This window comes from Gossypium arboreum, chromosome 12, assembly GCF_025698485.1.
Source record: "Gossypium arboreum isolate Shixiya-1 chromosome 12, ASM2569848v2, whole genome shotgun sequence".
Classification (NCBI taxonomy): domain Eukaryota; kingdom Viridiplantae; phylum Streptophyta; class Magnoliopsida; order Malvales; family Malvaceae; genus Gossypium; species Gossypium arboreum.
Window position 1 is genome coordinate 106,065,596 of NC_069081.1, and position 12,873 is coordinate 106,078,468.

Here is a 12,873-nt window from a genome sequence, read left to right on the forward strand (position 1 = left end):
TTCAGAAATGTCTTCAGGATATTCCTTCAAGAGCTTGTACTTAGAACGGAGTACCCTTACCCACAGAGCTTGCTCTTTGGCTAGGAGATTGTTAGAATTAAGTGACCCAAAATTCTTATTTAAATAAAATACGATGGAAAATAAAATAAAAGTAAAATCCATATAGAACTAGACTTCTTTTATTTTATTTTAGAATAAGGTTTTTAAACCTTATTAAACTCCATCTATTTTATATTGATTTGGATAAGGTGTTTCAATCCTACTAGAATATGGCTTTGCAAGCCTATAAATAGACATAGTCTATTCCTCTTGTATTTGAGTAAAAATTTTTCGACATAGTGAATTTTCTTCTCCTCTGCCCGTGGTTTTTTTCCCGAAAGGGTTTCCACGTAAAATTTATGTGTTCTTTATTTTTATTTATTTTATTCTATTTTATTTTTCACAAATTGGTATCGAGCTTAGGGTTATTCATCTCGATCACGGTAATGGCGTCTTTGAAGTATGAAATTCATTGTTGGATCGCAACACCGATTTGCGTTGTGGCAAATTAAGATGCAAGCGCTTCTTGCAGATGGATCTAGAGGATGCCCTGCTAGGGATAGATAAGATGCCTTCGACATTAACAGATGAAGAGAAGAAACGTAAGGATCGAAAGGCATTAACACAATTACATCTGCATTTGTCCAACGAAATTTTGCAGGATGTGATGAAAGAGAAAACCGCCACGCATTATGGAAGAGGCTAGAACAAATATGTATGTCGAAAACTCTAACAAGCAAGTTGCATATGAAGCGGCGTCTTTATGCTCATCGTTTGGAGGAAGGTGCGTCGTACACGAACACTTAATGTTGTTTAAAGAAATTCTCTCAACCTTGGAGGCCATGGAGGTTCAAGATGATAAGGAAGATCTAGGGTTGATTCTACTTTGTTCGTTGCCCCGTCTTATTCAACCTTTAGAGACACGATTTTATATAGCCGCGAGTCTCTCACGGTTGATGAGGTTTATGATTCTTTAACCTCGTATGATAAGATGAAGCATCTTGTGGTTAAACCCAACTCTCAGGGAGAGGGTCTCATTGTTCGTGGGAGACAAGACCGGAATGTTGATGATGATCGTGGTAGAACACAGGAACGGAATCCTCGTGGTAAATCTAAGGGTAGATCGAAATCTTCAAACAGAGGTAAAACTTGCAACTTCGCAAGAAGAAAGGGCACATTAAATCTGAGTGCTATAAGCTACAAAATAAGATTAAAAGGAGGGCTGCGAATCAAAAGGAAAACAAATGAAAATTCGGTGAAGGCGATGTTGTAGAAGACTACGGCGATGGTGAACTTCTAGTTGCTTCATCAATGATTCTAAAGTAAGCGAGGAGTGGATACTTGATTCAGTCGCACCTTCCACATGAGTCCCAATCGGGATTGGTTTACAACTTATGAAACAATGATCTGAAGGTGTTGTTTTGATGGGAAATAATGCTTCATGTAAAATCGCAGTGTTGGAACAATTAAAGTTAAGATGTTTGATGGAGTTGTCGAACACTTAGTGACGTGCGGCATGTTCCGAATTGAAAAGAAATTTAATTTCGTTGAGTACTCTTGATTCAAAAGGGCACGATACACAAATGAAAGTGGGGTTTTAAAGATTTCAAAGGGTCCTTGTTGTGATGAAAGGGCAAAGAAAGATTGCCAAGTTATATGTTTCTGAGGGTTCTCTCATTCTTGGTGATGCAATTGCCGCTTCCTCTTCCTTGTCGGATGATGATATTACTAAACTTTGGCATATCGCCTAGGGCATATGAGTGAGAATGGCATGGCGAATTAAGCAAAGAGGACTTCTTAATGGGCAAGGAATTTGCAAACTGAATTTCGTGAGCACTTGTGTTTTGGGAAGCAAAGAGAGTTCGATTCACTAGAGGAATCCATAACACGAAGGAAGCGTTGGAGTATATCCATTCGATCTGTGGGGCCGTCCAGAGTGCCTTCGAGAGGTGGAGCTAATTATATGCTAACCTTTATTGATGATTTTTCCGAAAAGTTTGGGCGTTCTTCCGAAGCGAAAAAGCGTCGTTTTCCACATTTAAGTCTTGGAAAATTATGATTGAAAAAGCGAGCGGAAAACAGATAAAATACCTCCGCATGCACAATGGCTTAGAGTTACGCTCGATGAGTTTAATAGATTGTGCAAGTCGAAGGATCATGAGACACTTGACGGTTCGTCATACTCCACAAAGAAACGGCGTTGCGAGCGAATGAACGAACGATCATGGAGAAGGTTCGATGTATGTTGTCAAATGCCAACTTACAAAGTCATTTTGGGCGAAGCGACCTCTCTTGCATGTTTTTGATCAACCGATCTCCATCCGTTGCCATTGAGAAAAAGACTCCACAAGAGGTATGGTGCGGTAATCCCGCTAATTATTCGATTTAAAGATTTTTGGGTGTCCTGCGTATGCTCATGTTGATAATGGAAAATTGGAACCAAGATCCATTAAATGCGTTTTCTTGGTTATAAAGTGGTGTAAAGGCTATAAGTTATGGTGTCCTGAAAATAGAAAAGTTGTGATTAGCGAGATGTTGTTTTGATGAAACCGCTATGCTACCTAACTTATCTCTTAAAGACTCTTCCAATAAAGAAAACCAAAAGCGGTGGAGCATCGATTAATACGAATCAACTCCTCAAGCCAAGACAAAAATTGAGAATAGAGTTGCTTCTTCACCGCAATACTCTATCGCCAAAAACAGGACAAGAAGAGAAATTAAACCTCCAAAGAAGTATGCCGAGGTTGATCTAGTTGCTTATGCTTTAAATGTGGTGAAGATATAGATGCGAATCAAGAGCCATTTAATTATTCGAGGCGATTAGTCTGTGAAGACTCGAGAAAAGTGGATGTTTGCTATGCAAGAGGAGATGGAATCACTCCACAAAAACAGAACATGGGATCTTGTAAAACTTCCTAAAGGTAAAAAGGCATTCGTTGTAAATGGGTGTTTAAAAAGAAAGAAGGGACTCAGGGAGTTGAAGAACCCGGATATAAAGCAAGGCTTGTTGCAAAGGGTGACAATCAGTGCCATCTTTCTTACAAAAGATCAAATGTTTCATGAGAGAACAAAACACATTGATATTCGGTATCATTTTGTTCGTGATATTATTGCTCGTGGTGATATTGTTGTGAGCAAAATTAGCACTCATGAAAATCCTGCAGATATGATGACTAAGTCACTTCCTATAACCAAGTTTGAGCATTGCTTAGACTTGGTTGGTGTTCATTGTTGAAGTTAAACCCTTAAGGGGTTTTTGGAAGAGGTGAAGAACTTGTTTATTGAAAGTTCGCGATGAAGAACTTGTTCATTGAGAATTTGTGTCAAGGTGGAGATTGTTAGAATTAAGTGACCCAAAATTCTTATTTAAATAAAATACGATGGAAAATAAAATAAAAGTAAAATCCATATAGAACTAGACTTCTTTTATTTTATTTTAGAATAAGGTTTTAAACCTTATTAAACTCCATCTATTTTATATTGATTAGGATAAGGTGTTTCAATCCTACTAGAATATGGCTTTGCAAGCCTATAAATAGACATAGTCTATGCCTCTTGTATTTGAGTAAAAATTTTTCGACATAGTGAATTTTCTTCTCCTCTGCCCGTGGTTTTTTTCCCGAAAGGGTTTCCACGTAAAATTTATGTGTTCTTTATTTTTATTTATTTTATTCTATTTTATTTTTCACAGAGATTAAATCCCAACTTAAGCAAAAAGGATTCATTTTATTCCTTAAGTCTTTGAATACCTAATCCCCCATTAGGCAAAGGTTGACAACAATCTCCCCACTTTACCAAAGTCAATTCTTGAGAGGCTTCGGAACTCCAGGTAATTTTCTCAATTTCTACATAAATACTAGACAAAATTTTCAAAAATTGCATAAAGTAATTAGAAATCGACAATAAAACACACCGAGCTAAAGTTATACGTCCCGCCACAGAGAATGTTTTGACATTCCAATTATCCAACTTTCGTCTAACTTTGTCCACTAAGAATTTAAAACTTTTAGGCATGGGAAGAAAACTTTTAGGCAATTCTCCGCGTTCAATGTTTAAGACGTTCAAGTTACATTTTTCACGAAGAATTAATAATTATATCCATCTATCACAAAAAGGATGAAAAGACTATACATATATAAATGTATGGAATTTGAGGCCGGTCACCTCTAGATAAAATTATATGTGAGTGCTTATTACAGTGCAATCGGTCTTTCTTTGATGTTCTTTTTAAATCTATTGAACCGCATACATATCCATCAATCAAACCCAAAAAATAGCTTTTCTCCACCACTTTAAAGCTATATCTGTTAATTATACTTGTCTATATACACAGTATTTAGAGATGTGCGCTGCATGTATTTCCTCGTCAGCAGTATACTAGCTATGGGGTTTGGGACAATTGCACACAAACTAAACGAAAAAGTTGGGAAATGGATTTACACAAGACCATAATCACCGATTAACGAAGGCCTTGACACGAGCTATCATTTCATTTGTTCGAGATTGTGATAGTTGAGACTTGCTAAGAACCTGAAATGCATGGCCAACACCTTTGTATAAAACATGCTCCACCTTCTTTCCTGCTTTACCCAAGGCAGCACAATACTCCAGGTTCCTATCTCTCAATATGTCCATCTCTGATATGCACACTAAGGTAGGCAAAAGCTTCATCTCCTCCATTTTTGCTGACCCTTTTCCCAATGGATTGCACCATGGATGGTCACGGTTGGTGCCACATGGCAATGCTAATCGCCAATATGTATCCGAAGCTGGTAGGCTGAGGGCAGAGCGAGGAGATTGGACCATATTCTTTTCGGAATTTGTACGGGCTTCCCCTCCGAAAAACGGTTGTATTAAGATAGTACCTTTAAGAGTCAAAGGGTAAAGATTATTTGAATTAAGTCTCGTTGCCACATTATGTGCAATATTAGCACCAGCACTATCACCGGCTAAGAAGACGCTACACAAATTGCACTGTTTAGACCACCATTCACTGCACCCCTTTAGTGCTTCCTGTTTTAGCCACATGAGACACTTCACCCCATCTTCATAAGCAGCAGGAAGTGGGTTTTCCGGCGCCAAACGATAGTTAATAGAGACGATCAAGCAACCAGCTTTGGCGGCTAGTTTTCCTAGAAACTCGTGGTAGCAACTCCAAGCAGCAGAGCCAACACAAAACCCTCCCCCATGGAAGTAAACCACCAAAGGGAGCTTCCAGTTTGACTTTGGAACATAAAAACGTGCCCAAACATTTGTGAAGTTGTCGATGACAAAGTCTTTCGTTGTCACACCCAACTCCGGAGGCAATGCTCGGGTAACATATGGGACAATCTGTGGTCTTTCCACATGTCCATCTTTGTACACTTTAATCAGCCCTTGAATTTCTTCTTTCACAGGCACAGCTCCATGTTGATTTGAGCCTCTCCCAATCTGTAGGCTTAAACTTGGATCCATTGCAATGGTAGCCATTCTTCTTCTTCTTCTTCTCGCTCAAGTTATATATGTTAAACAAGTAATAGATTGGGATTCTTGGTTATATTTTAGACAGCTTATATAGGAAAACAAGATAGAATAAAGCGAGAGGGGTGGTTAGATTAGAATATGAAAGGAGAAGATGTTGTCCCATAATTCACTGCCAAGTGGGAAATTGGGTACTAGCCACATGTCTTCACGTGGAACCAAAGCGTGTGGGGGTCAGAGTCGAGCCAACGTTTTTGCTGAATTGTGGGATGCTTTGGCTCATCTTCGTTGTAAAGCACTTTCAATCTTGATGGCTTGTTTGTGAATTATAGCTTTATTTGGGGCCACAACATTTTTTTTTTAAATTAGTAAATATTATATATGTATTTTTTTGAAAGTAGTACATATTATATTAATTGAAGATATTATTATATGCAATAAATAATCTTAAATAATATTTTATTTCATATCAAAATCTAAACATAAAATACCTCTATCTAAGATTTAAACAAATTCTGATCGGCTTAATTAAAAAACATGTGATTTTGACGTAGCTATGATAAATTATTTACATAAAAGACTTTCGGTCATCCTCTCTCAATATTATTAATTAAAACAGAAGTCAAAGGAGGCCTCTAGTCTTTTTTTAATATTGTTTCTCATACTTCACCATTCCATAGCTATATCTATTAATCATTTCACATTGGAATCCATCCTCCCGATGGGTAATTTCATTGTCTCATCTCCACTACCTTTGCAAGACCCTTAGAACCGTCACCCACTAAAAGAATGACATACATTGAACTTTATGTCACAAATTCTAGGTCTAAAATACATAGTCATAATGCCGGTGACTTGCGGAGGGCTTGAATCTTAAAGTGTGAGCGAGCTAGAACGTACTCCTTTTATTTTAGGCACAATCTAAGTGCAAGGGGAAGTTCTTTGGGGCGGGGGGGTTGAAGGACAGATAGATATTGAAGCACTATCGATGTTATCATATAAGCATATGTGTAGGCCGGCAATATGTAAAGGAAAGTTCACTTTAGAAAATGAGGCCTAATATTGTTGACGAATTGAGAGACATGTGATGTAGTGGAGTCAAAAACACCATCGTCCAAACTTTTGTAGGTTGTCTCCCAATAGCATCTTTTCAAGGCAAAGTGTACGTGTTTTATTAATGGCAGGAATTTTTATTTTCTATAATTTCTCTACAAAATTATTTTATGAATTCTTTCTATCTTATCATCGATCGATCCTATTAATTAAATAAATTATATTATTTTTCATCTCATACATACCGTTAGATAAAAAGGTTTAAATCATTAACATTTTTATAGTAGAAAATCAAATTTTAAAATATTATATATATATATATATATATCTTAGCTTTATATTTAAAAATGTTAATTTTGATTTATCAAAATTTTTATATAACAATATTTAAGATAAATTTATATATTTAATCCTCAATTGTTTTGTGAAAAGATTATTGAAAATTTAATTAAACATTTTCAAGAATTTAAAAAATTCAAAAACATGTTTTAAATGAGTTTTATACTAAATGTTTTAAGTTGATTCCAAGTAATTTTAAAGGGTTTAAGATGATTTTAAAATAATTTAGTGGCTAGGTATTGATACATAGCTAAGTATTGATACCAAAAGTCTATGTATCAATACCTAGCATTAAAATATCGATGCCTTAAGTATCAGTACCTTGGGAAGCTTATAGCCATAGACCATTCTAGAGGGGGAAATAAATCAATATATGTTCTTGAGGTATTTGACTTATCGATACCTAACACAAATGTACCAATACCACGTTTTTTGTAATGTTTATATTTTTTAGAGGTACAGTTACCCTCTATATAGATACCGCAACCACTAGTTATATGGAACTTTTTACACATTAATTTCACTTTGCAATGACTATATTTTGCCTCCAACGACTCCAAATTAGAGGTGTGCATGGGCCGGGCCGGGCCTAGACGAAATTTTAGGCCCGAGCCTGGCCCGAAATATGGGCGTAAAAATTTGTCCAAGCCAGACTCGAAATAAAATTGTTAAGCCCAAGCCCATTGCCCGGCCGACACAGCTCATATAAAATTTTTTAGCTTATTTCATTAAATAAAAAATTTAAAATATAATAAATCAAATACATTTAAAATAAAAAGTAAGACAAACAATTCTTAAAACAATACACAAATTGAAAATATAATAAAAATGGTTATATTAAAATTGAAAATAAAATGTAAATATAATTAAAAATAAAAATATATATTTAGTATATAATTCGGACGGGGCCCAGGCCAAAAAAGTTTTACCCAAGGGCCGACCCGTTTTCTAAACGGGCCAATTTTTTTGCCCAAACCCATATTTCGGGCCTATATTTTTACCTGAACTCTCTCATTTTTTGAGCGGGCCTTCAGGCCAGGCCGGGTAGCCCGGCGCATGCACACCTCTACTCCAAATGGTTACAAACCAATTCTTTGATATAAACAAACACCTCAAGAACACTACAAGAGAAAAGAGATCAATATAAAATCAAGAGAAAATTAATTAGATATTTATTTTCTTCATCTTTCTCTTGTAAGTAGTCTTTGGTGCTTCATTGCAAAATCTTTGTACTAATTTTTTGTGAGCCCAAATATTGTGAACCCATACATTTGAGAGGTTTTATTTGTATACTCAATTTCAGCAATTATGAACGGGCGGGTTTCTACTCCGAGCCATAAAAATTAAATAGATTCTAATTTAGCTTTGGAAATTAGGGGAAATGTTCTTAGCTTTAGCAAAAGATAGAGAGTAGGGAGTTGTAAAGGTTGTATACATTATCTTTAAAAGGTATCGATTCAAGTTAATGAATTGGAAAACCTAGTTAAACAAAACTAATGGGAAAACCTAGTTAAACAAAACTAATGTAGAAGAGGTACACAATTAACGTCGAACTACTATAAATCGAATGTGAAATATTTTTTTACCCTCTTTTAACTTTTAGAATAAAATTTTAAAATTTCAATTCACCCATCTTAATATTTTTGAGCCCAACAGAAAATAATTGATGGAATTTTATATATAATATATTTATTATAGAATATTTTGAAATAAAAACTAAGAGTGAAATTTTCATTAGGAAGGAAAGTAAAATTTTCACCTTCCTTTAATTCTATGGATCGGTGGAAATATGAAGCTTTCCGATAATCCCACACGGCATCTGATGCATCTCTAGTCTCATGCTTTCATAGGACTATGCTCTCACTGTTTTCTTCCACTGAACAAACATCAAGTTAAACTTCTAATTAAAATTTTGTGCTATATATACTAATAATAAGAAGAAATAAAAACTAAATAAATAAAAGAGGGAAAGCAATGCAGGTCAGATTAGTCATTAGGCTTTCATGGTCATCCTTTTTCAAATTTTAGTTAAAAGATTTCTTTTCATCCGAAGGGTTCTAACCATTAGCAAACCTTTATTCTACAAAAGGTTGTGACCTTTTTGAGAGGGCACTTAAGCGTCAATAGGTGCACCATATACACGCCCCAAATTAGAGTTTAGAATGGAATTCATTCAAACTTTTCTTTTCATACTTCCTTTCTTTCTCCGTTATTTGGATCTTGTTCTAATTTAAGAAGAATTGATCGATGTGTAATATATGGACTATTTTATTCAAGTAAAGGTATTATATCATAAAAATAAAATTTCATGATGATTCTCATATACGGTAGAAAAATAATTATTCTTAATAAAATTTTAAAAAATGCATTACTTAATTTCTCTTTTTCAGTTCCTACTATATACATAAAATAAAATAAGAATAGTTATTATCATATATCTTCAATTTCAAAGATGCAAGCTATTAATATAGAGAAACTTAAACGGTTCAATGAGTTCAATTATAAGCGATGGAGAATAAAGATATCCTTCCAATTAACTATAACAAAAGATAGGTGTTTTTTCCACACTATCTAGGTGATGCATCCAAAAATGGAGAACTTATTGAATGCCATAAGAAATGGATCGAGGATGATTTTGAACGCTACGTAATGTTAATGCAGAAAAGGTATGTTAATGCAGGCATCCATAATGGATGATCCAAAATAAGTTGTAGAAAAAATCCATGGATTTATATTATTGATGTCACTGAGTGTGTTGGTGTTAGTGAACAAAATATTGAGACCTCTTAAGTTTTCAGTCATAGAAAAATTATGGGAGTAATTATAAAATATTTGAAACACAAGAGAAAGTCTTTTTGTTAGGATGATCTAATTAACCCCATCAAATTACATAAAATTGTATGGGATATTTTATTAATTTTATTAGTAAATTGATTCATAAGTTCTTGGGCTAACATATTACATATGTTGATTCATTTTAAGTTGATACTTATTTACATAATTTTTTCCTCCATAATTTTTATAATTTAAAATTATATAATTATATAATCACAATTTATATTACGTCACCTAGGAAATTATGAAATAATTATACTATGTAAGTCAAAAAACGTTTAGAGAATTACAGTCTAAGTGTAGTTATTATTCTAATAATTGCTTTTTTATTCAATTACTCGGTATTCAAACACAAAACAAAACAAAAGCAGGGTCAACCAGAAAATCATTTTAGAATATTTTTTCAGATTAAACCATAAAGTTTTCATTTACTGAATTTTAAATTTTACGAGATCATTGATTAACTTAAAATTTATAATTAAAAAAAAAAAACTTTTTTTATTTTGCAGGGTTCATTGCCCTCGGGGTTGAACAAGAAAAACTAATAAATTGAAAACCGATTGAAATTAAGACATTTTGACCTTTTAAAGAATATACTTAAAAACTGTGATTATTTCAACAAAATTGAACTTTACTTTTAAATTTATATTTAATTTTAATTTTAGGATGTAAAAATAATTATTATATATATTTGGTAGTGGGTATATATTTAGAATAGTGAATATAACTTAAAATTTATATATAAAGTTTTTATTTACTTGAAATTTTCTTTTAAAAAGATTTTATGCAAGAGTGATATTTATCAAAATAATTTCAAAATTCATATGATAAAACCGAAATCAAACAAATAAAAGAAAAATAAAGATGATGGAACCAAATCCAACTCCCTTAGCAGGGTCCTTGTCGTTGCTTTTAAGTACATGCAAATGGGCAGCTACATATCAAACATTCTCTTTATTTCCTTTTAGACTCTGCTTACATTGTAGACAAAAGTTGGATAATATTTTTAAAAACAATCATGGTGTCATTTGTCATTCACAATGAACCCATTCTTCAATTTCTTATAAATATACGTGAATCATTTGAAAGTGTTTTATTGTTTTTAGATAATCCCAGCTGTTGGCCATTTATTACTTTCTCAAAATTTATGCATTATTATCATGATAAAAATTACTAGAAAATAAAAAGAAAATATGCTCTCATCTTCTTCGATTTCTACTGTGGACAAGAATGGAGAAGGTGATTCTCTTCCTGAGGATTCTAACACAAGGAATCGGACGTGATTCCTGAAGATGTGATGGTTGTGGAGTCATCATCAACGCCTTCTTTGTCATGGAAAGATATGCTAGTGGAGAAAGATACTTTTGTGCAGAACAATACAAGATGGCCACTTCTTTGTTGATAATTTCTCCCTCACAGAGCAGGAAGTCAAGAAATCGTTTGTTGATGATGTTCCCTCAATCGACTTCTCGGAGAGAGTATATCAGCTCTTGGAAAAGGAAATGTCAACCTCTGTGGTTCTCAAGATGTTGGGACGGAACCTTGGAATCACGACTCTGCATAATAGATTATATGGGATTTGGAGACCGTCTAAGCCTTTTCAATTAATGGATATAGAGAATGGTTATTTTATCGCTAAATTCCAAAGCACTGATGACTATGATAAGATTCTCTCCCAGGGTCCGTGGGTTATATTCGGCCATTACCTAACCGTTCAACCTTGGACCATCGATTTTAATCCTAGTTTACCTTACCCTAATATGATCCTCACATGGATTTGATTTCCCGGTCTTCCTATTCATTTATATAAAAACAATTTCTAATGGAGATTGGGAGAATGGTAGGCAAAGTAACTAAATTAGATTTTAACACGGATAACAAAGCACGGGGTCGTTATGCTCGCATGGCAGTTTATGTCAATTTAGGAAGACCTTTAGTCTCTAAGATTCTCATCAATGGCAACCCTCAAAGGATTAAGTATGAAAACCTACCTGTGGTATGCTTTAAGGGTGATTGTTATGGACACATCAAGGAGAATTGTTCGTCTGTCACACATTCCTTAGAGGCGAAAGAGAAGGGGCAGACGTCGGAACAAACCTCTACAACTTCTGTGGTGGCCGGAGATGGGGATTATGGTCCCTAGATGCTAGATGCTGGTGGAGCAGAGGAGCAGGCGCGACACCTTGGATGGGATAAAAAAAAGGAAATAATTCTAAATAGGAGAAAATTATGGGATCACGATTTCAATCATTAGCAGGCCTGGAGGAGAGTTCAACGGAGGAGGAATTGTTAAGGAAAATCATGGAGATTTAAAGAAAAAAGGGAAAGCTACTTTAAATGATCCTTAAGAGAAATATTCAACGAGTAAAAAATATACTATTAATGATTCTAAAAAAGTTAATTTGGGCCTATCGGTGGAGAAGCTTTTAAAGGGTAAGGCCCATGACCCTAAGGTCATTACTCTCTCAAATAATTATATCACTTTGGGTTTAAGACAGGCTTGGTCCCACAGGCTTCTTTGGTTGCTAACCAGCAGGCTTCTTTGGATAATAATCAGCAGGCCTCTAGTAGTAATAGTATTGGGCTACAAGAAGAGACCCAAGCTTCGAAGGAGGCTGGACCAGATCTTTCAAAGCTTCCTAGTGTCATGCACGCTTCATTACCCAGTGCTGAAGAAAATAACCAGCCCCTAAATTCAGGTATTTCTGACTCCTTTTATCCTTTAGTTTCAAATTCACAGAATGGTTTTGATGCAGACCAAGTAAAGGTGGAGCTTCCTAATTTATTCCAAAAGCAAGTGGAAAATGTAGTGCAATTTAATCCTACATTTAAGGACAGTCGTTTGTTAATATGGCGGTGAAGGAAGGAGTGTTGAAAACCAAAAATCATCCGGCAGTTATGTAACAGTCTAATTTTCAGTGGTGAAGGAATAGTGGTTTCGGGACCACAAATTTCTGTTGCATCAAATCATAAATATTATTTTTAGAATATTTATAGGGTCATTGTAGTCGTATTAAAATTGGGTTAACAAATATTAATATTTAGTTAGTTAGTTAAAAGAAAAGGACTAAATTGTAGAAAGTGAAAATTATGTTAATTATAGTAATTAAGTGATTAAATGCTTGATTAATAAATGAGGGAGGACTT

The 12,873-nt window shown here is 34.5% G+C and overlaps 1 protein-coding gene and 1 long non-coding RNA gene across 2 annotated transcripts; both read right to left on the minus strand.

Moving 5' to 3' along the window:
- Window positions 1–4,175: 4,175 nt before the first annotated feature.
- LOC108478936 (probable carboxylesterase 6) lies at window positions 4,176–5,567 on the minus strand. The gene has a single exon (XM_017781388.2). The coding sequence runs from the start codon at window positions 5,506–5,508 to the stop codon at window positions 4,492–4,494; it is 1,017 nt and encodes a 338-aa protein (XP_017636877.1). The 5' UTR covers window positions 5,509–5,567; the 3' UTR covers window positions 4,176–4,491.
- Window positions 5,568–10,665: 5,098 nt separating this feature from the next.
- Window positions 10,666–12,082, minus strand: LOC108482327 (uncharacterized). The gene is made up of 2 exons (XR_001870863.2): window positions 11,718–12,082; window positions 10,666–11,282 (listed from the first exon to the last, which is right to left on the minus strand). It is a non-coding gene; the product is annotated as an uncharacterized LOC108482327 (long non-coding RNA).
- Window positions 12,083–12,873: the final 791 nt, after the last annotated feature.